The following is a 25,881-nucleotide window of genomic DNA, read 5'->3' as shown; positions in this document are numbered from 1 at the left end:
AAATCTCTGCAAATATCTTTCAAACGATGTTTCAAATTTGACGGTTGAAAACATAAATAAAATAGAAAGGCAACTATCAAGAACCAATTGATATTCGTAGCCCTCTAGCGGAGCACAAGTATTATCAAAATTATCTCCATAAGGTAATAACCACCAATTTTATCTACATAAGAATCTCAAATACCCAATAAGAAATTAATTTTAATTTTATTATTTTTACATATATGGCTTCTAAATCCAGACTTTTGTCTCTTCCCCTCTCTTCTATGAAACTTTGTGCGTCTTCCCCTTTCTCCATATGCGCACCTAAAATTTGCATAAAGCTGCAACGATGATGCGCTTCTATCTTCATTCATTAATAACGGTTAACGGCGTCCCTCAAGTATTGCCGGATAGGTCGTGTTTAACCTGAAAAATGGCGGCCAAGATTGATGGTGTGTTCAGTGAAACTTTACAAAATGCTGTACTTCGAAGTAAAGTGCTTATTGTGGGAGCTGGAGGGATTGGGTGTGAAATATTAAAAAATCTTGTTATGACAGGATTCACAGACATCGAAATCGTAAGTCTGATTCGTTAAAAATCGATTATGTTTTAACCTCTATGCTTTTCCCTCCTTTCTTGATATCTGTTGTTGTTTAAATTTGTAAGCCAATCTTCTCATTGTTTTATATTATTATTTTATGATAGAAACATTGACGAATAAAACACTCTAATTTATTTATCCTCTAATATTACATACTTCAAGCAAACAACCGCAAAATAAACATGTGTTGTTTTCAGATTGACCTAGATACGATCGATGTTAGCAATTTAAATAGACAATTTTTATTTCAAAAAAAGCACGTGGGAAAATCGAAAGCCGATGTTGCACGAGAAACGGCTTTAACGTTTAACCCTGATGCAAAAATAGTTCATTATCATGACAGTATTACATCGTAAGTATTTGTATTCTTTAAGAGCAGTATCTTTATATTTTGTAACTGATTTTCCATTTTTCTGTTCACAGACCTGATTATGGAGTGTCTTTCTTCAAAAAATTCACATTAGTTATGAATGCACTGGATAACAGAGCTGCTAGAAATCATGTAAATAGAATGTGTTTAGCAGCAGATGTACCATTAATAGAATCTGGTACTGCTGGCTATGAAGGACAAGTAGAACTCATAAAAAAGGGATTAAGTCAATGTTATGAATGTACTCCAAAAGCTGCACAAAAAAGCTACCCTGGTTGTACAATTCGTAATACTCCCAGTGAACCCATTCACTGCATAGTATGGGCAAAACATTTATTCAAGTAGGTGTTAAAATTAGCATTTCTTTTTCAACTATAAAGAGAGTTATAAGAAAGTTTTGAATTCCATGTAGTCAATTATTTGGTGAAGAAGATCCCGATCAAGATGTTTCTCCAGATACTGCTGATCCAGAAGCAACAGGTAATGATAATATGCATGAAATGTATATAGTAAAATATTGCATAGTATACATATGATTTTGATATGGTAGACTCAGCTGGCCAAGATGCTCTAAATACAGAATCAAATGAAAAGGGAAATGTTAATAGAGTTTCAACCAGAGCTTGGGCACAGTCTTGTGGCTATGATCCGGAAAAGTTATTTACAAAATTATTTCATGATGACATAAAATATTTACTCAGTATGGCTAATTTATGGAAAAAAAGAAGACCACCTACTCCTTTAAATTGGAAAGAACTACCAGATGGAGGTCTGTACATAAATTTTATTACTTATATTTCAATTATAACATCTTTTAATATAGTTCCAGGATGTAGCAAAGAAGTTAATGAACCTGGCTTAAAAGATCAACAACGTTGGAGTATTTCTAAGTGTGGTGTAATATTTACGGAAGCTGTAAAAAATCTAAGCAAAACTCTAACAGCTTCCCAAGAAAAATCGCCCAATAATCATCTCGTATGGGACAAAGATGATCCAAGTTCAATGGATTTTGTTGCAGCGTGTGCCAATATTAGAGCTTATATCTTTGGTATACCTCAGAAAACAAGATTCGACATAAAGTGTAAGTAACCAGTTATCAATTGTATTATCTTACAAATTATTGGTACTAATTTTTTCTTCTATACTTCTTACAGCAATGGCGGGAAATATAATTCCAGCAATCGCAACTACAAATGCAATAGTTGCTGGTTTAGTTGTTCTCCATGCATTTCGTATTCTCGAGGATAATTTAAAATCGTGTAGATCTGTATATTTGCGTTCAAAAATGAATCATCGCAATCAATTATTAGTACCAGAGAAAAACGTTAATCCGCCAAATCCGAAATGCTATGTCTGTGCGCCCACGCCGCAGGCTATATTAGCCGTGGATACGTCTAAGATGACGATTAAACAATTAGACGAAGTAGTATTAAAAAATAGATTGAATATGATTGCTCCAGATGTCATGATAGACGGTACTGGTACTGTTGTAATTAGCAGTGAGGAAGGAGAAACAGAAGAGAACAACGATAAGCTCCTAGAAGAACTAGGGATAAAAGATGGTACTATTCTCACAGTCGATGATTTCCAACAAAATTATTCACTGACTGTGACTGTCGTCTTTAGAGAACAACCAAGTTTGAAAGGAGATAGTCCTGATTTCCTTATTCTAGCTGATGAAAAAGATCTTAAACCTAAAGAAGAAGAAGAAGATTCAACAAAACCATCTACTTCCAATGGCCAGGTATATACAACGTCTTTTAATTTCTCAAAAGCTTTCGAATATTTTACAACTTTTAAAAATTTATACAAATTAAAAATTCTCAGGTGGATAATGACAATATCATGATTGTCGAAACTGAAATTATTCCATCAGATGCAGCGAAGAAACGTAAAATTGAGATTCCTGAACAGATTGCATCTCCAAAAAAACGAAGAGTGGAAAATAACGATACGGATGATAATGATATCACTATCATCGAGAATGATACAAATAACGACGTTACTATAGATAATATAAAAGCAAAAACTAAACGTTCAGTGTCAGAGGATGATGACTGTCTAATCGTACATGATGATAACATGCAGTCAAGTGCAGTTTCACAGTGAGTGAATAAACTGAAACTTACTTAACATTTAAAATTAAGTTCTGAAAATGAAAATCAATTCCAATAATTGAGTAATTGATATTGAACTTTCATACATTCTATTACCAATATATTTAAGAAAGAAACGACAAAACGTGATTGTTAATAAATAAGTTTGAGGTACGCGCGATGACATGCTATTAGAATAAATATGTCTGTACAGTAATAATCTTGACGCGTCAAGATTTTTAAATAAAATTGTATTTTAATTTCTACGCGTATTTATGGAAATACATAGAGTTATGTTTGTAGCGTGTCATTTCATAGAATGTACCTAACATTTTTATATGAAAAAAAATAAATCCTTTTTTTGTACTGTAAAATATCATGACCTATAAGTAGATCCATTTATGATTTAAATTTTTTTATTTGCACAAAACATATATCGCTTAAAATCGTAATTGTACATTTCAAAATCGATTTGATACCTCCTGTATAATCTCATGATTATGTCCTGTGTTAGACTTGCAAAATATTTACATGTATTACTAAAACTAGTATATCCACCACGCGTTTGCTCCAATTTCGGCAAATATACTTTGGTTTTGTCCAATCCAAATTTGGTAAAAATATAATTAATTTGTCCATATGTGTAATCATCTAATTTTAAAACATAGTTATATGGTACATTACAAACGCCACAGTGTGTGTAATATTGATTCCAATGTACGTCGTCTTCTTCAGAACTTTGCAAAAGCCACAACACAAATTCCTTAAAGGTTGGTATTATCTTCAATCTTAAAGAATAAGAAGAAACAGAAAGAATATCATATTTTAATATAAAAAACCTTTACTACTTTTTTATCTATTATACCTTTTATCAGCTGTAAATACTCTTTTTTGGAAATTACCAGTTGTAATATTGGAATGGAAGAGATGAGGTTTTGTAACTCGAAATATTTTTTTAACATAGATCCAAGATTGGGCTGTATACTTGGAATTATCTTCTATACGATCTCTGAAATATATTGAATATATATACGAGTAAATAATTTAGATTTCAATTAGGCGTACAGAGAGATACCTGTACGACGATACAAGCCTCTGAAAAGGATGTCGCACAACTAGAAGTTTAAATATTTTTGTATCATTAACGATACGCTGCAGTTCTTTTAAAGTTTTCGGCGCTAAAATATTAACTTCTCTGCAAATAATTTACATGTTAAAAAATAAATTGTATACTCATGATGAAATACTATAATTACCTATAATAGTTTCTCGTAACTTGTCGATTTTTCATATCTGAAAACAATTTTGTAAAACTTGTTGAAGCTACTTTACGTATCCAACAATACATTGCTTTATGTTTAGAACTATATAAAAAGTGTCTCCTTATTAAAGGAGTTTTTAAGTTGTATTTGACGCATACATTTGAAATTTGTTGAAGTAATGCCGCACTTTCCTATCATATAAAAATATTATCAGCGACATATAATTACATATTATCTATTCAACTTGAAGAAATCAAACCTACCTGTAAATTAATTGTTTGTCCATTCATTTCATCGCGTTCTAAAAGTTCTATTTCTAAGTCAACTGATTTTATAATTGGTTGAGATGGCACAGAACATGTTTGCTTTGTGTAATTACTATTTACGGGAGAAATTAAATCTGATTCTTGAGTCAAAAAATACCTTCTTTTTATTGATAACAAGAAAAAACAGACTGAAATGTATAAAATAGCACACAATGTGCATTTTATTAATTGCGTTCTAAGTGTCATAATTAAAACTGAAGTGTGTATTCTGACAGTCGTCTATCAAGATTAAAACATCCGTTCATGAATCGTCTGCGGGGGTGGACCATAAGATAACATTTATCATCTTATAATTCCATTATTTTCGAATTTCTCGTAAAAGTATAATAAAAAGGTGGTCTAATGTATCACTGTAATTTAGAAAGGTAAAGAAAAAACAAAACATGTATATTTATATTACTTTTACTACGAAATAGCTCCAAAAACATACGATATAAACGAACGATTTCGGTACATATTCATCATATTAGGCTGCTTCTGCAACTAAGCAATAACCATTTAATAATTACAATTTGTAAATTATGTATACAATTGATCGAGACAAAATTCTCTTCTTAAATTGACTATTCTTACAAATTTTTGTTACAAAATTTTATTTATACTAAAAAAAATTGCAATTACTATTAAGCAATCCATATACTGAATCTACGTCTCGGTGCAGCAGAAGTAAATTTTTCTTCTACGGCAGTGGTCTATGAAATTGTACATTGTTTTATCAAATTTGATTATGGAAATTCAAACATCAGTACAAAACACATATTATTATTGGTTACACTGATTCACAATTGAATGTTTTATGTGTAAAAATAGTTCAGACACGAGCGTATGTAAAAATTATAAAAATATATAAATAATACTTAAATTGAATGTGACAAAAAAAACTTAGCAACATACTGCATTGAATTCTCAATACAATTCGTTTATTCTGATCACTAAATGCATACAACAGAGGATGCAATCAATTGTGAATCGTTGTTAAACTCTATAAGCTGTTTTTATCTTCAACTTACACATTATTTACTTTCTTGTATTAGTACGTAGTATTCCGTAAAAGAAAAACTCGCTCAAAGTAAATATGGAATTTTCATTGATCATTATTAGAAATCGAAAGCATTCAGATGCTTCTCAATACATGATTTTATTCAAACACACTAGCGTTTCAAGTATATTAAAAATGATAGGCGATTCAAATTCATTCGTACGTGTGCAAAACTTCTTCAATACAAATTTAAGTGATCAAACTTCTCTTATTGCATGATGGTAGGTGTCACATTACCTTGAAAGCCCTTAAAATATGTGCATGATCAAGAAATGAGAGAATAGGTAGATGGAAAGACAATATTGAACATTTTTTATCTACGATCCCTATATCTATGGTGATGATCGCGAGATGATCGATGATCGCTATGTCGACTATGTCGACTTGCTGTTCTCCATAAAAATTCATCTACGCTTCTTTCGTAACTACGTTTTTCGAGTGCAGAAGCAGCTGCACTATAATCAGGTGGTAATGGTAGACCGTCATAGTACCTGGGTGGTGGTGGCGGTGGTGGTAAAGAATCGTAAGGATGAGGTGCAGCGTAAGGAGGTAATGGAGGTAATTGATGTTGCATAGTGCGCATATAGTCTGCTACGTATGCTTCAGCTGCTGCAGCTACGCCTAATCCAGGACTACCATATCCCCTATAAAAACGTCAATTATTACTGAATAATTACTACTGAATCGTGATCACATATTTTGTAATGAATACTGTACTTTGAATAAGGAGAATCGCTTCGATTGAACCAACTAGCGTATCGATGGTGATGATCCCTTGATCCTCTATGGTCATTACCAGCTAAATGAGATCCTCTAGCTAAAGAAGCTAAACGAGATCGTGAAGTTAAGAAGAGTCTACGTCCCCTACCACCCCTTGATCGTAAAAATCTAGAACCGCTATTAATAGGTCTATTATCCCGATAGGAACGAGACGATTTCATAATATGTTTTGCTGCTTCCTTAGATTTTCTTAGAATTGGAGTCATTTCGATTCCTAAAATATTGATCACGTATTATAAACAGGAATACTGATTTTATTTACGAATTTCCTCCGAAATTGTATCTTTTAATTCACCTTCGTCTTCTGGAAATAGCCTACACAGTTCTTCCGCAACTCTTGGCTCGATTTCTTGACCATCGCGTCCAATCTTTACCTGTTTACCATCATTCCATGGATTATATAGGTGCAATGTTGCTGTAAATGGTAATTCCTTCCTACATATCCAATCCACTTTGAATACTCCACCTAAGGCTTTTGCTGACAATCCAGGAGGTAATACCTATGATTCAGATATATTTCCTCTTAATATGTAAATGAATGTTCAAAAATATTGCTACTTCATTAAGTGTGCAACAAACCCAGGAAATGGGTGCTCCATCTCTCCTAGATTCTGTGCTAAGTCGTGCAAAACCAGCAAATTTTCCTGATTCCTTCACAGAAAAAACAAGCAACACGTTTCTTGATTCCCTGTAAGCCTGGTTTAAATTGGCTTCATTTTGAGGCAATGTACTCCATACTCCTTTAGCTTTCGATAATGTCACATTTTCGGCGTTGTTCGATTTGATGATGAAAAATCTGATGAAAAGAACTTTAAGACATGTCCTTGGCATTTACATTAATATGCTTATCTACTTATAAAAATTCGTTTGAAATGCTAATTTGTTACTAAAGAAACGCAATTTTAATAAAAGTTAAAAAGTGTATAAGCTAAAAACCAAAATACTTGTACTTTAAAAAGCAGCCAACCTTGCATCCCTAAATAAGTAATTTAATTTTGTAGCATAATCATAGCTCTTGGTAGCTCCTTTACTTTCCTTGGACCTTGCACGTTTTGTTTCAGGGCTAGAAGACTTAGAATCCCTTGACCTAGCACGTTTCCCCCTATTCTTTCTATTACGCTTATTGTCTCCACGCGAAGATTTAGTAGAAACAGAGCTTATACTCGGTTGACTAGAATCAGAATTTGAACTACTGGATGAAACCTCGCTGCGTGTGTCATACGTTTCATCAGCGGCAATCTTTAACTCGTCCACTATGTCATTTTCTCCACAGCTCAAATTTAAGTTGTCTCCATCCGTATTATTGTCCATATTTTCACTGTTTTATTCGACTTTCACTTTGCACTAATGCTCAAAAGTATCTTGTCCCGTCATCCAGGCTTTGTATTTCTGGATTTTTCGGGTTTTCTTGCATGAAGCCAATGCAGTTCTGGTGCCTTTAAACCTTTTCTGAAACGCAAATATAAAAAAAGGCTTACTAGACGGATATCCAGTATGCGGTGATACTTGTCCGAGAACAATATCATATTCGAACAGATCTCGTACATTTTACAGCAAATACACGGTAGAAAATAATGTAGCAACATGTTTAGTACGTAAGAAGAAAAGTTCAGAAGATTGCACACGAAATCCGATTTAAAGTCACTGGTAAAAGATTACAAAGTCCATTCGCCAAGGAACTTTGATTTTAAGATTGTCCTTATGTAGTTTAATTAATACATTTAAGAGTTTCATAGAAGCTTTCAATATATATCTACTATTACTGCAAGAAATAACTCTTGCTTCAAGTAGATATGAATGATGCCTAACAGTGCTAAAGTTTTCGTTTCATTAGAAACGATGTTCAGCAAAAGAAAACGTTTTTCTTTCCGTAATTCACGAGCATATACGTCCATGTACAAGTTAAAAATAAATAATACGCCTCGACCTGTAGGGACTTCCCTCTTTTTTTATAATCAAACAGAGCGCAGTACACAATTCTCGTTGCCCTATCGAACACGAGTATCTCATTTAAACTTCGCGCGTAAGAGTTTATCATAAAGTTTATTAGAAACAGATGTGTGTGTTTTTTTTAAGCCTATTAATGCAGAAAGGCGAGGAGTCCTCGTTGCTTTTTTTCTGTAACGTCAGACAATACAACACAATCGTACTCGTTTGACGTCTCTATGCAGTCTTTGGAAACGCGAATGCCTAGGAAAGTTCATTGCGAATATTAATCAGAATAGAAACATCAGCATCGTCACCACAAAACATATTCGAAACCATCATTCCCGCCAGCGATTTGACCAAGAAAGTTCATGTTTTGCGAACATAAGTCCTTGATGTTACAAGCCCTTTTAGGCAGCTCGTACACACTTACGTGCACACTCGTCTTCACTACACACTTCGCACCTCACGCAAGTATGCTCAATTGATTATTATCGTATGTCTTCGAAAACTATTCCTATTATTTCTGCACACAAAATGCACAGGGGACTCGCACGGACAATCCTGCTTTTTCCCATAAAAACACAGTAAACGATTATCGTCTCGTAGAAGCGTAAACTACGGCGTCCATTGTGACGTGTTCCCCCACGATCGATAAAAGCGATCATAAGCCAGAAAACCCCAGACCGAAGCCTGACCGACCCTAACAAATCGCAGATGCATTTAAAAAGTGGCGAATCTAAAAAAGGAATATGCCTTTTAGGAAAAACCTGAGACACTGAGCTTAAGAAAAAATTGTATACTTAGTTAATAGACCTGAAAAAAAATAAAACTGTCTACAAGAGACTTCACATGTTTTAAAGCTCAGACGCAAAAGCCTGAGCACGAGATTTCTCGTTTTTGTTCCATATCTCTGGAAATTGATGGTGTTGGATTAAAGCTATGCAAAATAATGCGCAATCATTTGGGTTTAGTCCTCAGATCCCGCGTTTTTTCATTCAAAGAGATACTTGGAACTATTCTAGTACGAATTCCTTTATCGACAGAGAAAGGGCAAAGTGGAGGCAAAGTTTTCTCTTGATTGACACATTTTTCCAGAGCTATTTTTCGCTACCGGTTATGATCGCGATAAGCATAACAGCAACGCGATAAACATGGAAAAGATGGAGAGATTAGATTTTTTTGATTTACTTCTCGGAATGAAAGTCCCTAGAATCGTACAAGAGCCGCCATCTTTAAAAAGGATGACGACCATCTTGGACCATTTTTCACGGGTTGTTGACACGGTCAGATCGCACAGCCGGTTGTGAAAGTGTTTCGCGATGTAAAATCGTATCGCAATTAAGTCGGAAATAAGTGGTGGTTGTTTAGAAGCTGGGATCAAAAGCGATACCGGTTCCACGCGTTTCAGGTAATCGCGCGAGTATTGTTTATAAATGAAAGTGTAGAGAAATTTGCAAAAATAAGCGTCTGTCACGAATATAAAACCGATTTTGACAGAGACGAGTGTCGGGGCTCGTTGTGTTCGCCCGAAATTTCCGAGGAAAAAAGTGCACTTTCGGCTGTGCCCTCCCGTGTGAGAGAAAAGCCGGATCGTTGGGGAAAAAGGAGACAGAGAACCGTTGAAAACACGTTATAAAGGAAAATGGTTTCGTGCACATGGTGACACCACTGGTTAGTTTACGCTTTCCATAAACAATTTGACATATTTCTCTTCGGAATTATTTCGCTCGGTCGCGCGTGTCATTTTTACCGTAGAACGTAAATTGGCCGTGAAATTGTACGTCGACCGAGCGATCTTCCGCAAATAAGCATTATTTCAATGTTTTTCGCGTAGCCCAATTTCACTTTGCAGTAGCTTAATAATGGCGAAATGCAACGTACGTTTACTCGAATTTTTGTAAACATCAGTGAACCATTAACGACGAATCACGAGCGTATTACGGTGTCCGTTTATATATTTTAACTTTTCTTTATGCACGCTGTTTATGTACGTGCTTGAAGATAAATTATTCTTCGAACAATGCCTCTAAATTTGTTTACATACTATTGTTTATTTTCGTGCTTAAGATGATCGTAGTGTCGGAATAAATGTTAGTAAATAGATCGGGATATTAGGAATACTTTTTTCGTAATATAAAAAAAGATATATGTTCTTGTGTGGTTGTACTACAAAAAGAGTAAAGTACAATTTTAGATGTTAATTTGCAAGAAAAAATTTTTTCTAATGTAGAAAATTTTGAAATATAATTGTAGTTTACTTTAAGGATTCTATATTTAAATGAAATTAGTACATTTTGTGGATCTTGGAATTCTAATGTTTAATTCAATAAGAAGTATTAGTATTATCATTTATCTAATCAATGGAACTGTTGACTTATGAATGTGTCACAAGATTGATATACTATATGTTAGGTACATAATAGATATGAACAATGTGTCAGCATGTTATTATACTTCCAAAGAAGCATGTTTATGCATGATTTATAGAGGTATTCTAAAGTACAATGATTTTTACAATAATTATCAATGACAACAATTGTAACAATGATGTCACTGTTGACTCTAGTTTAAAATATCTCAAACTATTTTATAGGATACTTAAATTGATATAAAAGTATCTTAATCTACATGCAAAATTTAATTAAAAATTTGGATAATGTAAATTATAAGATATACTTAATTTCACCCATATTTTGTAAAATTTAATGTAAAAGTTATTAACCTATTATATATGATTAACACAACATGTAACAAAATTTATCTAACAAAAATATAAAAATTAACATTATCACAGTATTATAAATAACATTTTTAGTTAATACACAGAAAACCTTGTAAAAAAAGATTATATAAATAAGTGAAAGTATTGCTACATTAGCCTCATTGTTTATTTTAAGCTACAGTTAACTTTAACCTATTATTACAAAGGCTTGCACATTATATGCACGGCATATAATACAAGATTATAACATGTGCATACTTCCACTTTTCATACCTCAACTACAGAGAAAGGATTCAAGTATTGATTGCAGGAGCATGGTGTGCTATGGCAATGGGAGGAGGGTGAAGCCCAGACAAGACCCCACCTCTCTATATTATGCCTTCCATTTAAGTCTAACTTAAATCATTTCAGACAATCACAGACATGTGTACTTAATTTAATAAAGATATATAAAATGCTTCACCAATGCCACCTAAGAACATACTCAATATTTCAAAGATCTACATTAAATATTAACAAATCAATTACCTATAGAAATATTTATTGGCTATAAGAAGTTTATATGAAGCAATCATTTTATGTACAAAAGTTTACCTTTATGTTATTATTTATTATATTATGTTTCTTTTCAGATCAGTAAAAGATGATTAATATACAACATATATGAATGACAATGGGCTGAAATATATCAGAATTTAAAATACTTGTAAATTTTTTATGCAAAGGATCCAGGTATTGATATTATTCAGTATACTTCTTTTTCATTATAAAATATAGTTAAATCATGTTATTAATAATTAATATAATGGGTTCTATTGTTTCTCTATTAAGGGAAGTAAGACATGGCAACAGTGGAAGAAAAGAAACGAGTTGGTGGCTCAAAAGTTTCAGCCATTGCAAATATCTTTCAATCAAAACCACAACTGGACAATTTAACCCATAGAACAAATAATATTCTATCAGATGGTTTCAAAGAACCAACTGTGCCTTTAAAAGAATCTCCTACACAAGTCACAGTTGTTAGAACTGAAAGTCATGTAGCCCGTTTCAATAATGCACGTGCACTGTTTGAGAAACTGGGAGAAGAAAATAAGCCAAATAAGCCGTAAGCATTTTAAATAAAGAAAAAAAACAAATATATGTGATCTATACATACATGATTAAATTTTTTCAATATTTTGTATAGGGTGGATCGAATTGCAAAGCCCACTAATTTACATGGTCTGAGGTCACGTTCTAGTTCTGCAAATTCTGGATCAGGTTGCACATCTCCAGCTAGATCACCACGTCCGCGATCCCCGTCACCTCCAGGAACCAGAGATCATTTGAGTAATTGGAGTGCAAGTGTACCAGCTTTGAATGCTGAAAGACATTTTGAAAATGGTCATAATCATGGTTTGGATAATATGCCAGATAAACATAAATCCCGTTCAGGATTCGGAAAATTCGATAAAAATTATGGCAAAGAAAATCGTTTGGATGATCGCCCGGAAAAACCTGAAAAACCTGAAAGGAGATTGAATTCAAAAGAATTAATTGAAAAGCAAAAAAATTGGACTAGCCACTTCTCAAAAACCAGACCAAGCAGATATAATTCAGATCCGAACAGGTCTGTAGTTCAGAGTTCTTTAAATCAGAGCGCAAATAAAGTAAATATCGATGCCGCTTCTGTAGGGCATGCACAAAATGCAACAAGTACTGATAATGAAGCAAAAAGACCAACAGATATTTCTGCTAATCCAGCCACGAGATCTGCAAGCTTTTGTTCTGTGAGGTCATCAGCTATATCTCCACCCCCACCAACACCACCAACAAGAAATTCGTCTACTTCAAATTCAAAGAAAGAGAGACCAGCTAGCATTGCAGCTGTGTCTCCTTCAGATCTTCCTAGCAGTCCAGAGTATGCTACTATAAATAAATATTTTGATACATCACCAACTATACCTGAATATGCAGTTGTACAAAAGAATACAAACGTACAAAATAAAAATTTCCAAAGAAATCAAGATCAACGAGAAGTCCCAAAAAATGCAGTTACAACATCGGAAAAGGCGCAAGATACTTTTATACCAGAGTATGCAGTTGTACAAAAAAATGTTACAAGTAAAGTGCATTCACGAAACGCGGACATATCGAAAAACGCTTCTGCTCAACATGCAAAGGGTTTAAACAACGTGGAAAATAATGCATTGATATCTAAAAATGCCCATGCAAGCTCAAGTATCGATATTTATTCTCAAACAAAATCACATGTTTCATCTTACGAAAGAAACTCTGATATATCTAGTCCAACGCGGAGTATGTCGATAGAAAATATTACTAGTATTGCGTATGAAAATAAGGCGAGGAAAGATAGTGACCTGCTTGATACTCCAGAGTATTTAAATTATCCTTCGAATTCTATTCGTTCGCCACCCAAAACTTCTGAATGGAGAAACGAATGGTTAGCTAAAAATGAAGAACTTCTAAAGAAAGCAGCAGACTTAAAAAACTCTAGAGACGCTTTAGATGTAGAAAATAAAAATGAATTTATTAGATCCGATCCAAGACCAGATTGGGCAAGACCATGCATAAATACAGTGAGGAAGAAAGATAGTTCGGTGGAAGAAAGGAAAATAGAATCGTCAAAATCTCCGGATCCTGAACTGAGACCACCTTCTGGAGGTACGGATAGTGCTTCTTCTAGTATGAGCTCCCCTAGCTCCCCTTCCAAGGATAGTAAAGAAGAGAAGGCGGAGAAGGAAATGTCTGAAAAATTTCAAGCGGGTATAGTATATGCGATTCATTCTCAGTAACATGATTTGAATTCACATCTCTGCAAACGTACGTAATAACTAATACATCTACACATTTGAATATTTAATAAAAAAGCATCTCTACACAAAACATAAATCTAACTTAAACCCATTATTGGTTGCTTGAACTTTGCATAACTTTTTTTTAAATTATTAAAAAGTAATTGTTTGATAAAATATTTAAAATTCATTATTTTATACTGTGGCAGTTTGCCAAAATACTAAAAAGTAAAAGTATAGGAGGAAACTCACTCCTCCTTCCCCCTTTTCCTCCTCTTCTTGATCTCAGTTCCTCCTACCGGTTTCAACAGTATTATTTATAGAAATCTCTGTGTATTCTGTTCTGCTTCTGTCTGGTTGTACTTTACAGCATTTTCTTCAGAAAGTATTTTACAAATTTTAGTGTGTTTTTTGGTGTGTTTGTGAAAAAAAGAATAATCATTAAAGATTAATTAATTAAAAGTTTAGTTCTTTAAAAAAAAGTGCTTAACAATATAAACATAACTTTACAATTAAAAAGTTTATCTTGTTCTAATAATTATTATATATTGAAATTTTTTAATATTATAATATAAAAAATTGTATGCAGGTATTTTATGTATTACGTTAAATGCAGTTTTATGAAAGGTTACACATACCTTTTTATCTTGAAAATTTATAGTACCATTGTAAAAAGATTGTAGCTTATTTTTTATTACAAATTTCTTTATTGATCTAATTCTATTAAATTTTTCATTATTTTATACATAAAAAGATACAAATATTATGTGTCTACGACTACTTTGCATTGATTGTCAAGGTATTTTATAGTGCCTCTTCCTAAATTTAATTCACTTATTTTTTTTGTATTGTATGTTTTAATTTAGTGAAATATTTTATTTTAAGGCCGTAACAGTTATGATTTGGAACCTGAAGAGCAAGAAAAGCCTGCAACATACACAGAATGTATTGCTGAAAAGGATGTTCCAGAAAAAAATTCAAAATTCAGTGAAACAGACACTACTACTGTTATTCGACGTTGTCATGTACGTGCCGATCTTCAAGCTTCTGGTTTGGGACAGCGGCCACCATCCGTTATAAGCTCGGATCAAGAATATCCACCATTAGAACATAAAGATATACCAATACCTTCGCCATATGCAAGAAAGATGCAACAAAATCAAGAAATTCCCATACAAAATAATGATGTTAATCTTCAATTGAAAGGAAATGCAGAAGAAAATGCTTTGCTGAAAAGTGATTCAGTAAAAAGTTGCCATAATAAGATATCTCATGATAGTAATCAAGATCATGCTCAAACAGATTCAGTGATCACAGAAGTAAATCAAAATGTAGCCCTAGATAATAAGTCCAAATCAAATATAACTAATGAAAGGCATACGTTTTCTGAAACTGCATGTCAGAAAACGGTATCTAATGCTAAAAATGATCAGATCAAGATTTCTGCGCGAGAAAAGTTAGCAAAAAATAAAGAAGAAGTATCTGGAAAGCGTTCAAGTTTCACCGAAATTGAAAGTAAAATAGATCAAACAGACAAAGCTATTGCAAATCAGTGCTCAACAATATCGAATACTCATAGTACTGAAAATTTATTAGAGAAACCTTCGAATAAGGAAGTAGAATCAAATGATACTGTACAGTCTGCAAATGTCTCTAAATTTGTGCCAAAATCTGGCAGCCAGAGGGAATATGTAACATTGGCAGGAAGTACTGCACCTCCACCGAAAACTACATCGCAAACAATAAATAATATCGTAAATAAAAATATAGAAGACCCAAATCCACCTCAAACAACTTGGGAACAGGAGAAACAAAAAGCTGAATTGGCGAAATTACGATTACAGGAAAGTGCTTCTTCTACAAACGCAGTTCCACAAATTAATGTTTCTCAGAACGCATCACCTGCTATTATATCTCAACATGTAGAAAAGAAACAGTCTACTGATCATATGTCTGAAAGTAGTCTTCATGACGACAGTGATTCTAGTGATACTAAAACTATTACAAATTTGGAATATGCAACGACAATGGATGTGCAGAATGTCGACAAAGAAAATGATACTAAGACTGCAATGGAAACTCCTAAAATTAATAGTAATCAAACAGTTCCTATAACACCAGATACAATGACAGCTGATGAGGCAGAAAACTTATTGAGTTCTCGGTACGTTCACAAACTTCTTAACTTCTACATTGTAAAATATGTATAATTTTGCAAATAGCAAAGATATTGTACATATTAATTCCCATAAATATTTGAAATCACTATGAATAGAAGTCACATAGTGCACCAAATATTTTTAAATAGATCTTTCTTCATACACATCTATATTTCATAATTGTAATATTTCTAGTTATTTAGCAAATCATTTCATGGCAATTTGCAAGCAGCTTAATCATTTTTATTTCCTTATTTTAAATTCTAATATTTTCTTTTATGTGTGTTTATTTGAATGTGACTTGGAACACACTTGTTATATTCTGGGACAAAATGCAGCATCCTAGAGAAAAAGATAAGGTAAGTTTGTTATTAAATGTTTGGTTCACTGACTATAATATTGAATTTTGAAAAATATTCTGTATCATATGAATAATCAATTAGACAAGGATCAGCTTTATTGTCCGATGAAGAAGCGCAAGAAATAGCGAGACTCCTATCTCCTACTGCAAATACTGACGCTGTAAGTGAAGAAAATTCTATTGATAAACATAAAGAAATGGACAAAGAGAGGGAAAGAGAAGATCAGGATAACACACCAGATTGGCTTTCCGATGTCCTGTCTGCTCCTGATACCAGTCTTATTAATAGCACCACTAATGATTATAGGTGAATCAGTTTGTTCTTTTAAGTTCCTTACGTTATATAAAGATGTTTTGCAGCTTATGCTATGCATTTATTTCGAATGTTTTCATTAATTGCACATACGTGGTTTTATTTTGTATGACAGCAGAATTGTTTTTCATTTTTAAAAAAAAATTATACCTTTGCAATTTTTAGTTTGTCCCATAGATCACGTAGCGATTTAACAATAGACTCGTTAACGGAGAGTCAAGTGGGTTCTGTAACGGGTAGTGAGAGTGGTTTACTTGGATCTGTTAGCAGCTTAAACGATACTCACGAAACTAATGACGATACAGAAACTGAACATCAAGACGAGTACGTTCCTCCAACAGCAGGCAAAGTTGTAAGATCATAACCAGATAAAATCTATTCGTATCAAATTAAAATTAAAAATATGGCAAATATCGTAACGTTCATTTAGGTACTCGTGGAGAATGGTGTACATTATTTTGAAGATGGTCATTTTTGGATGGAAGTAGCTGGAATACCAGAGTCGGACGATGAGAAAGAGGATTATCCTACAAACATACCTATTAAAAAGATGAGTAAAGTTTCATTTGACACGGGGCCAATGAAAGTTTACTCAACTCATTCGGTGAATGAGTACGATCGCCGAAATGAAGACGTGGATCCTGTTGCTGCAAGTGCAGAATACGAACTTGAAAAACGAGTTGAAAAAATGGAGGTACCTGAGTAGACAAATGAAACGTAGTCATCTGAGAGAGTGAGTAATCAAAAAGAAAAATCTTTTAGGTGTTTCCAGTGGAACTTATGAAAGGACCAGAGGGTCTGGGTTTGAGTATAATCGGAATGGGTGTCGGTGCGGATGCAGGGCTCGAAAAATTAGGAATATTCGTTAAAACTATCACAGAAAAAGGCGCGGCAGCACGAGAAGGCAGAATACAAGTAAACGATCAAATCGTGGAAGTGGATGGAAAATCATTAGTCGGCGTCACGCAAGCTTATGCAGCTAGTGTTCTTCGTAATACTTCAGGTCTTGTACGCTTTGTGATTGGTAGAGAACGTGATCCAAATTCGGAAGTAGCTATGTTGATTCGGCAAAGTCTTCAAGCAGATAAGGAAAGAGAACTGCAAGCCAACTCTGCTAGGTATGAATTGATAACTAAAAATCTTAAATTATTCACATATTTAAAGTATTCTTAGAAAATTCTCAATGATGGTTTATCCTTGCTCGCTAATGTCTATGACGAAAACTACGGCCACTCCAATGAAGGCACGAAGCCTCTTGGAGTACTGAGGGAAATAAATTTAATTTCAGAACATTATTGAAATCACTGAAATATTATAATGTAAATGCACCTGCTATTTTTACAGAAAACTCAATTTTTCGGATGCTTCGCCTGATAGTCAACGAGGTAGCGAAGACATTTCTATTGGAAATATGGGTGGAATACCAGGATCTCCAGCTATGTCATCATGTTCCGAAGGAGAACCGTCTCAGAGCCCTATAGACAATTACATGTCTAATTCTGGTCGAAGTAGATCCCCTATCATAAGTTCTTCAATGCCACAACACCCATCTGCCACAACACAAAGTGATGTTGACAGTCTAAGACTGCTTTTACAAGAGGTATTATGTTTTACTATCAATGTGTGACACACGTATAGTACTCTAGATAATTTTAAGAAACTATATCCAAGGATTTTATTTACAATACTTTCTTACTATCTTGAAAGATTTTTCATTATTTTCATCTGAATAGTTAATGAGAAACTATACTCTATGGTCTCATTACTTATCATAAGTAGTCTTGTGGTTGTTCTCATGCTTGCAGCATATGAAACAAGTATAGAAAATGGCATAGATAATGTTAACTTGAAGTAGACATGCCATGGTTTTGTATTAGAATTTGCATTATTTAATTATTGCACGAAGTATTTAGTTTCATATGAAATATTAAATTATAGAACATAGAGTACGCAAATTAGTATGAAAGTATGCACTATAATGCATTGTACATAAATGTATATACGTCATTCTACTGCTATTTTATGTACACACAAGCATATCTTAATAGGTTTATTAATGTGAATATATTTTTGGTTTTGCTTATGCACTGTGTTCGTCATTTGCTAATTGCAGAGTCAGTATAAACTAGCATTAGCAGATGGAGAGGTGGAAAAGCTCAAAGCTAAGGTAATCACACAAAAAAGCTATTTTATACGTCTTCTTTTATGTACCTTCAATGTACAAAATTTCAATTCTTGCTTCTAAAATTTGTTTGCGTGTTGCATGCTGTTTTTTGTAGTTTAATGAATATTCTTCTTCTATTACAAGTGCACTGTACGTCTAAGAATTGCTATGTTCCATTGTATCGTCTTGTGAAAAGAAATCAATTGCAAAGCAATATATTAAAGATATTTCAAAGAAACTTTCCGGTTATAGCTTGTAGATTTGGAAAACAGTGGGGCTGGTAGTGAAGAGTATGCAGCGAAACTTCGTGAATCTGGTTTACGACTCCACGAATCTGAAAGAGCCTTGGGCACTGCTAGACAAGATTTGACAACGGCACGAGAAATGCTTTCTCAAGCAACGGCACAGAATGCTGCTTTACAACAAAAATATGCACGAGCAAGGAGAGCAGCACGCGAATTGCGCGCAGATATCGCAGCTAGAGATGAATTCTATCAACAATTGTTACAGGAAAAAGATACAGAATACAATGCTCTCGTTAAAAGCTTAAAAGATAAGGTATGTCCCATCAAAATTAAAAATACAACAATTCAGAGACTTTATAAATAGCAAAATTAAGAGATATGTTATGAATAATTTCAGGTAATCACATTGGAAGTGGAATTAACAGAAACTCAAAGGAGGTTTGGGTTGCCAGTAAGATTGCCTTACGATGGTACAACAGCCAGAATAGTAACACCGCAACTAACGCGTCGTCAGTTACCTCCACCTCCTTCGTCAACTAGTTGTCAGCTTTCGGACACAGAGACGTCAGATCTTAGTAGTCCAGATGACGGAGACAAGACAGCAACTGTCGAAAGGAAATTACCTCTTCCATTGCCAGTTAAAGAAGAATTAGATCGAGCAGTACCTGCTCATAGACTTCTTGATAATTCTGCTGGGAAAAGTAAGGCTGAGCTTGCCAGTAGAGGAGGACTCGCGAACAGACAACTTCCTAAACGATCTGGCGGCCTTAGCAATAGTAGCTCTGTGAGTATACATTATTTAGATCAAATAAAATTCAGAGATAAATATATATTTAACCAAATTATTTCTCAGGACTACGGTCTGGACGAATCAGGCGATAATACCGACGAGGATTCATCATCCAAGCTTCTTTCTCAAGACACGAGTAGTAGGTCACCAAATGATTTGACATCAAAGCAATCAAATTTGAGTTCCTATTCCAGTAGTTCTTCTATTAGTTCACTGAAAAGTAAACACATGGAACCTACGCATCCAACAGCGATTCGACAACACAGTACTATTAGCTCTCAAGTCAGAGCAATGACGGAACAGAGTTGGCCACAGTCTCAAAAAAGTACTTTTTTCTTCTTCCGGAAATGAGACGTAAGATTTGCAATACATAATGTTATCGATTCTTTACAGATTTGACCGGACCACCAGCATCATTAGCGGAGCAACTAAAACAAGTTTTAGCCGAAAGAGAAAGGCGACTGGGAGGAAACGATATGTCTTCTTCGAGAGAGAGTTCTGGGGATTTCAGCGATTTAAATAATCCACATAATAGTGATCCAACTTTAGTTACACATCATTTAGTTGAAGAAATACGACAAGCTGTGAATGAAGCCAATCAAAGAGGTAATATGTCTTCTTAAAATCATTTAATCTCTTTTAGGCATCTATTAATCTAATTAAATAATTTATAATGCATTCTTATTGTATACCTTACAGCAAAAAAAGTCTCTATTCCTTCGTCCAACATAATTGGCAGTAGTGCTACTCCTTGGCATCATCCAGGCAGTTCACCCTCTAGTTTATCCTCTGGGGGATCAGTGAGTCCAACAGCTGTTGATCCTAGTCCATCTAAAACAGGTATTAAATGTGTTTATAATATGATTTAAGTAAGAAATTATTTGTTATCTCTACTTCTACATTTTATACTCTTCATTTATCACGAATTTCAGATACGACTGAAGTTTGGTTGCCACCTCATCCAAGCGAGTTTGGTTTAGGTGACAAAAAATCTCATTTTTGGCAGAACGCACCAATTACAGATTGGTCGAAGGAACAGGTAAATTTAGTCTTAATTTAATTAATCGAATGATGTTTATATATTTAACTTGAAAAATCGTTTCAGGTATGTCAATGGCTATCGGGAATCGGTTTGGAACGTTATGCGCCACGCTTTTTGGAAACTGGAATTAATGGTGGAAATCTATTACGACTTGAGTCTCGTGACCTGAAAGCTTTTGGTATTTATAGAGAGGAAAAGTCTCACTTGAAACGAAAGTTGAAGGAGCTTAGAGCACAGGCAGATCGGGAACGTAAGGAACGAAAAGAAATCGAGAGAATGCGACGAAAGGCAGAAAAAGCTGCACGAAGAAAATAGTTTGTGCGTACATTTACGTACTTATGTCCTTTATAAAATGCAATAATATTGCACAAAAGTCGGTAACATATTCAAATCTTGTGTATGATATTCCAGTGATGTTTGTAATGTATTTCCGATTCTTCCGTCTATATTTAATTCTCTAGAACACGTAAGCCGTCGCACTTAAGTGAATGTTCTCGTTCAGATTTTCTCAGTATCCGAAGTATAAAAAATTTTGATTATTTATATTCGTTTATAAATTTTGATCTTTACATTTTTGCATTTATTTATAATTCCTGTATTCGCGTCGCTTCATGTCCTTGTAGTATTTGTATTAATTATTCGTATATATGTATGAAGCGACAGTGAATACAGTTTGAGAATAAAAGCTTGTATGAATGACTGATATGCCAGACGTGTGCATGTGATATGTATGTATAAAAGATTCAAGCCATTTAGGTAAATTGTAATAAAACCTAGATTAACCAAGGTTTTTTTCTATAATTGTAACTATATAAGTTTCATGTTATTAGAACGCATTGTTTCTGTATTTATTTTTACTATCAATTTACTCGTGTAACATTTTTTTTATAAAAAAATAATACAAACACTAGTAAAGTATAATTCTAGTATAACTACTGTTGAAAGAAAGTGACTGTCCTTGTACTATGTACATCATAAACTATCAACGAATTTGCAATTGTCAATATGATATGTGTTACAAATTCTACCATAGATTGGTCAGTCTATGAAATAGTTCTATTTATCTGTATTTATTCCATCTAAATTTGCTCAGGCTACATTTCGTAACGCTAGTGGGTTAGAGCATTTTTTTAACAATATCAAATAAAGTATTAACGAACTTATTATGCCACCGTTTTAATGTTTTCATTGCAAAATTCACTTTTTAATTTTACGGAAGTTTGTATTATGCGAATCAAATACTAGAAGAAATCCGCACAAAGTCGATTTTATTGCGACGATCACTTTTGTTATGTGATGAATTTCTTTAGTGTTTTGTATAACATGTTAGACATTCCATGCGATTTTATAGTTTTATCTTTCTTAACACACAAATAGAAGAAGTACTATTGAGGAAGCTTTATGCTTCGAGCGAGATCCCTACAAGCGCGTGGATATTATACAAATACATTGTGTACTAAATAATGTATGTTAATACAAGACTAATTAATCGAAATGAAAACGCGTACTAAATGTTTGTTAAAATAATTATGGGACTCGCTTGGATATAATGTAGACACACGTACCTTATTGTACGTATACTTATTTATAATAATGTTAAAGGTTCTGTACCATGTTAAGTACTTTGCTTTCTGTTTAAGTCATTCTCAATGTACAATGTTCTTTCATGGGAGGATAATTGTCATTCACAGGAAAGCACATAAACAAGCAAAGTATTTGATACTGATACATATTGTAAATACTACACACGATGAACTATTACTAATATTGTAATCTACAGAAAAAAATGATTATGTCGTAAGGCGTGTAAGAGGCATAACTATAGTGTCATAATATCTTTATAGAAAATAATTTTTCATTTCTTAACTTAAGCGTTTATCAAAGGTCCTCCATTTTTTAATAGTACTGTGTATCATGATACCTTGAAGGCAATTAATACTTGTTATTTTTGTTGTTATGTACAACGAAATGTGGGAACTGGTCAAAAGTAACAAATATAAAATACAAAATTCTTTTAGAGCCAGAGGGTGAGGTAGAAAATTCTTATGTCTCAGGGTAAATCTTAAAATATGTTTCAAGATACATATGCATTAAATTCATAAAAATTGTCAATGATCGTAACGTCCTGCAATTCGTTCTTAAATAGTATCGCGATTTTGTAGGAGCAGACATTTGATAAAAATCGACTGATTTACAATAAGTTTTTGTAGTTGTTTTTTCAACAAAGGGCTTAGGTATGTAGCTTAAAACCTATCTCAGCCCAAGAACCAAAACCTGTACATCTCTACAAAGCAGCATAGCATCTTAAATGTTTTTCATATGTCTTTAATCATTTTAAATTATTGCTCATCGTGAGAGAAAAGAATTATAGTTCCAAGGATGAAAACGGAATGTCACAGTTGCATGAACGGCAGCTTTTTAATAATGTCTATAAAAAGTATTGTCAATAAATACTCTTAAACGTTTTAATTAAAAGTAATTCGTACGATATGTTTGTAGTTTGTTTTCACGAGTGTATCCTTCTAACCAATTAAAATATTAACAAATTCCAAAGTCCCACGATACCGACGTACATCGCAAGTTGTTTGATCGATATTTTTCGTTGTCTCATAACCGACGAGCGTCGAAAAGAAAATAGTAATTTCGCTAACACCTACGCCGTGGCAATTATCAAGTAATTGAAACTTGGTTTCGTTATTAATCTAAGAAATGCCAGCTATAGTTATCAAAGACTATACTTGGCGACAGACGTCGGAATTCGTCATATTGAACATACCTCTGAGGGGCCATCCAAAGCAAGTGGACTTATTCGTAATCGATAATTACGCTAAGGTATCGAATATTAGCTAAATTTTATTCGTAATTAGTTATGCTATTCATTGCATGTTTGATTGATTCGTATTAAAAATAGGTCAGTTTTCCACCCTTCATACTAGAGTTATTCCTCTGGGCCGATGTTGTCGAAAAAGAAAGTAAATGCACCGTGACCGATCGAGAAGTGATACTTTCTTTACAGAAAACTGATATCGGCCGAGAGTGGCCAGCTCTCGAGATACAAAATATCGACAATGAGATTAAACGAGAATGTCGAAATCAAGCTGTGGAAAATGCTCAAAGAGTGGCTGAAGAACGTGCAAAAATTAAAAGCGGTATTTAAATCTTCAAGCCCGAGTAGTAATTTATAATTGTTTAATTACCTTGAATTACCATTTTCTTCAGAGAAACGTAATCAGCTGCAAAAACAAGCGGTGAATGAACAGATTAGTATTAATACAGCCACACTGAATAAAATAGACACAATTCGAGATGCCCACCGGAAAGAAGCTATGCGCGATTTCGATAATTGGAGATCGAAAACCGAACTTCCGTTTCTTCCTGGCGTCGAAGGGGCAGTACAAGAAAATCGAAAAGCTTACAAGTATTTTCTCGCAAAAAGAATATTATTTTTCTACTATTCTTTAGTATAAGTTATAACCTTTTATATCTTTTCACAAGGCCAGCCCTAAAATGGGTTAAAGATGACAAGAAGTTGAAATCTCGACCGATGACTGACGATGAAATATTCGGTGACAGTTCATTCAGAAAGAACGCCAGTGAATGCAATGCATCGAAGGCAGAATCATTTAATGACACTCAGCAAAAAGAAAAAATGGTGGAAGTGTATTCAGAAAAAAAAGAAAAAGAGAAGAGTATCTTCGACAGTGCAGGTGATTCCAGTAGTTCCGAGGACTCCGAATCTGATTGCGAAATTAAGTCACCTGGACTCATTAAAAAAATGAGTGAAGAAGAATTGCGCAAGTTCTACGAAAAAAAGAGAAATGTGAGGCCAGGTTTGGCGTCTGTAAAAGCTGCGATAAAAGGGAAGCTCGTGAAAAGAAACAGTATATTCGACGAACCTTCGAAATCAATTCCATTACCAAGAAAAAGTGGTACCATTGACGTCATGTTCTCAGAACGGAAGTTCCCCACTCCTGCCAGAGAAAGTGCTCATCTTGAGGAACAAGAGGTAGTTATCGATTATGCAAATCTCTTGCGAATTGTAGCGATAACATTTACGTACTCACAGTGGCTGGAGAAGCAGGCGGAAGCCAGACGTAAAATTGGCTTTGACGCGGATGATCTGCGACCGGAAGAACGTGATCCACAGTGGTTGAAAGATAAGGGAGAGTATGTACACCGCTTTGAGCAAATATGCAACGGTTCCTTCTCCAATAAATTAATGACTCATCTTGTCCATATAGCGAATTTTATAAAGTTGGAAACTATTTAGCAGCCATTAGTGCTTATTCCTACGGAATCAAGATCAGTGAGAAGATGGCATCTCTTTATGTAAATAGATCAGCAGCGCATTATGCGTTGGAGAATTATCACAGATGTATAGAGGATTGTTCTACTGTAAGATTGTTTTGAAAAGCATTAAACAGTACCTGTTATTACAGAAATTGCGCCGAGTTACGTTTTTCCTCTGCAGGCACTGGAACTAATGGAGCCAAAATGCGAAGGCAATCGAGAGTCAAGGGCTAGATGTCACGCTCGACGAGGCGCGGCACTTTGTAAATTATCTGCGCCTCAGCATGGCATTCCAGAACTGGAGGCTGCTCTGAAATTGACGCCGGACAATGAAAGCATAAAACGCGACGTGCTCGCCGCGAAACAATACTTCGACATAAAAGACTAAGGGTAAGTAGGTAAACCAGATTGTCGACTGATCGAACAAGTTAATGGAATTCCGTTTGTTCTCATTATTTGTTGGAATAAAACGCCATAAAAAGACTTAAGAAATCGAACACTAACGTTACCCAAAACATTCGTCTTTATTATTTTAAAAAACATACAATATTTTATACTATGTTATCAAAATATCACAGTCACAAAATCTTGGAAAGGATTAATTCAAGGAACTTC

General features: G+C 34.1%; 5 protein-coding genes across 10 annotated transcripts; 3 read left to right on the top strand and 2 right to left on the bottom strand.

The window, feature by feature from the left end:
• Positions 1-415: 415 nt before the first annotated feature.
• Uba2 (Ubiquitin-like activating enzyme 2) lies at positions 416-4,404 on the top strand. 2 transcript variants are annotated; one of them, XM_076390792.1, is made up of 8 exons: positions 416-559; positions 781-935; positions 1,007-1,294; positions 1,366-1,433; positions 1,504-1,722; positions 1,777-2,034; positions 2,108-2,697; positions 2,781-4,404. In XM_076390792.1, exons 1-8 carry the CDS (start codon positions 416-418, stop codon positions 3,060-3,062), a joined length of 2,004 nt encoding a protein of 667 aa, XP_076246907.1. In that variant the 3' UTR covers positions 3,063-4,404. The 2 variants fall into 2 exon arrangements, with proteins under 2 accessions (XP_076246907.1, XP_076246906.1); XM_076390791.1 differs by having other exon boundaries at positions 1,504-2,034.
• On the bottom strand, positions 3,377-4,823 carry LOC143186926 (carbohydrate sulfotransferase 11). Its single transcript, XM_076390794.1, has 5 exons — positions 4,575-4,823; positions 4,306-4,502; positions 4,125-4,244; positions 3,915-4,058; positions 3,377-3,837 (listed from the first exon to the last, which is right to left on the bottom strand). The coding sequence occupies exons 1-5, from the start codon at positions 4,821-4,823 to the stop codon at positions 3,456-3,458; spliced, it is 1,092 nt and encodes a 363-aa protein (XP_076246909.1). The 3' UTR covers positions 3,377-3,455.
• A 74-nt stretch (positions 4,824-4,897) lies between these two features.
• On the bottom strand, positions 4,898-7,776 carry Ythdc1 (YTH domain containing 1). Its single transcript, XM_076390793.1, has 5 exons — positions 7,424-7,776; positions 7,036-7,252; positions 6,752-6,956; positions 6,394-6,670; positions 4,898-6,320 (listed from the first exon to the last, which is right to left on the bottom strand). Exons 1-5 carry the CDS (start codon positions 7,765-7,767, stop codon positions 5,990-5,992), a joined length of 1,374 nt encoding a protein of 457 aa, XP_076246908.1. The 5' UTR covers positions 7,768-7,776; the 3' UTR covers positions 4,898-5,989.
• Positions 7,777-11,318: 3,542 nt separating this feature from the next.
• Positions 11,319-21,291, top strand: Spn (protein phosphatase 1 regulatory subunit spinophilin). Of its 5 annotated transcripts, none has more exons than XM_076390755.1 (19): positions 11,319-11,424; positions 11,740-11,839; positions 11,939-12,212; positions 12,294-13,771; positions 14,788-16,066; positions 16,400-16,420; positions 16,505-16,729; positions 16,901-17,087; positions 17,166-17,429; positions 17,498-17,853; positions 18,080-18,335; positions 18,849-18,902; positions 19,152-19,457; positions 19,542-19,928; positions 19,998-20,259; positions 20,328-20,540; positions 20,634-20,774; positions 20,867-20,973; positions 21,040-21,291. In XM_076390755.1, the coding sequence occupies exons 3-19, from the start codon at positions 11,950-11,952 to the stop codon at positions 21,289-21,291; spliced, it is 6,051 nt and encodes a 2,016-aa protein (XP_076246870.1). In that variant the 5' UTR covers positions 11,319-11,424; positions 11,740-11,839; positions 11,939-11,949. The 5 variants fall into 5 exon arrangements, with proteins under 5 accessions (XP_076246870.1, XP_076246868.1, XP_076246867.1 ...); XM_076390753.1 differs by having other exon boundaries at positions 12,294-13,873; positions 16,913-17,087; XM_076390752.1 differs by having other exon boundaries at positions 12,294-13,873.
• Positions 21,292-23,685: 2,394 nt separating this feature from the next.
• LOC143186905 (dynein axonemal assembly factor 4) lies at positions 23,686-25,654 on the top strand. The gene is made up of 7 exons (XM_076390757.1): positions 23,686-23,808; positions 23,888-24,125; positions 24,196-24,394; positions 24,472-24,982; positions 25,043-25,143; positions 25,218-25,371; positions 25,448-25,654. The coding sequence occupies exons 1-7, from the start codon at positions 23,686-23,688 to the stop codon at positions 25,652-25,654; spliced, it is 1,533 nt and encodes a 510-aa protein (XP_076246872.1).
• The last annotated feature ends 227 nt before the right edge of the window (positions 25,655-25,881 follow it).

Source organism: Calliopsis andreniformis, unplaced genomic scaffold (genome assembly GCF_051401765.1).
Source record: "Calliopsis andreniformis isolate RMS-2024a unplaced genomic scaffold, iyCalAndr_principal scaffold0022, whole genome shotgun sequence".
NCBI classification, from domain to species: domain Eukaryota; kingdom Metazoa; phylum Arthropoda; class Insecta; order Hymenoptera; family Andrenidae; genus Calliopsis; species Calliopsis andreniformis.
The sequence above is the reverse complement of the archived record's forward strand: the minus strand, read 5'-3'. Positions and strand labels throughout refer to the sequence as shown.

Bases quoted from the DNA above. Each gene is read 5' to 3' on its own strand.
- Spn (XM_076390752.1), top strand. From the start codon at position 11,950: ATGGCAACAGTGGAAGAAAAGAAACGAGTTGGTGGCTCAAAAGTTTCA. The intron at 16,730-16,900 runs GTGAATCAGTTT...TGCAATTTTTAG, and splicing joins AGCACCACTAATGATTATAG to TTTGTCCCATAGATCACGTA. The intron at 18,336-18,848 runs GTATTATGTTTT...TGCTAATTGCAG, and splicing joins TAAGACTGCTTTTACAAGAG to AGTCAGTATAAACTAGCATT.
- Ythdc1 (XM_076390793.1), bottom strand. From the start codon at position 7,767: ATGGACAATAATACGGATGGAGACAACTTAAATTTGAGCTGTGGAGAA. The intron at 6,671-6,751 runs GTGAATTAAAAG...TCAATATTTTAG, and splicing joins GCTATTTCCAGAAGACGAAG to GAATCGAAATGACTCCAATT. The intron at 6,321-6,393 runs GTACAGTATTCA...ACGTTTTTATAG, and splicing joins AGCGATTCTCCTTATTCAAA to GGGATATGGTAGTCCTGGAT.
- Uba2 (XM_076390791.1), top strand. From the start codon at position 416: ATGGCGGCCAAGATTGATGGTGTGTTCAGTGAAACTTTACAAAATGCT. The intron at 560-780 runs GTAAGTCTGATT...TGTTGTTTTCAG, and splicing joins GATTCACAGACATCGAAATC to ATTGACCTAGATACGATCGA. The intron at 2,035-2,107 runs GTAAGTAACCAG...TACTTCTTACAG, and splicing joins AACAAGATTCGACATAAAGT to CAATGGCGGGAAATATAATT.
- LOC143186905 (XM_076390757.1), top strand. From the start codon at position 23,686: ATGCCAGCTATAGTTATCAAAGACTATACTTGGCGACAGACGTCGGAA. The intron at 24,983-25,042 runs GTAGTTATCGAT...ACGTACTCACAG, and splicing joins CTCATCTTGAGGAACAAGAG to TGGCTGGAGAAGCAGGCGGA. The intron at 25,144-25,217 runs GTATGTACACCG...TTGTCCATATAG, and splicing joins TGGTTGAAAGATAAGGGAGA to CGAATTTTATAAAGTTGGAA.
- LOC143186926 (XM_076390794.1), bottom strand. From the start codon at position 4,823: ATGACACTTAGAACGCAATTAATAAAATGCACATTGTGTGCTATTTTA. The intron at 4,059-4,124 runs GTATCTCTCTGT...AATATATTTCAG, and splicing joins AGGCTTGTATCGTCGTACAG to AGATCGTATAGAAGATAATT. The intron at 3,838-3,914 runs GTATAATAGATA...TTATTCTTTAAG, and splicing joins GTATTTACAGCTGATAAAAG to ATTGAAGATAATACCAACCT.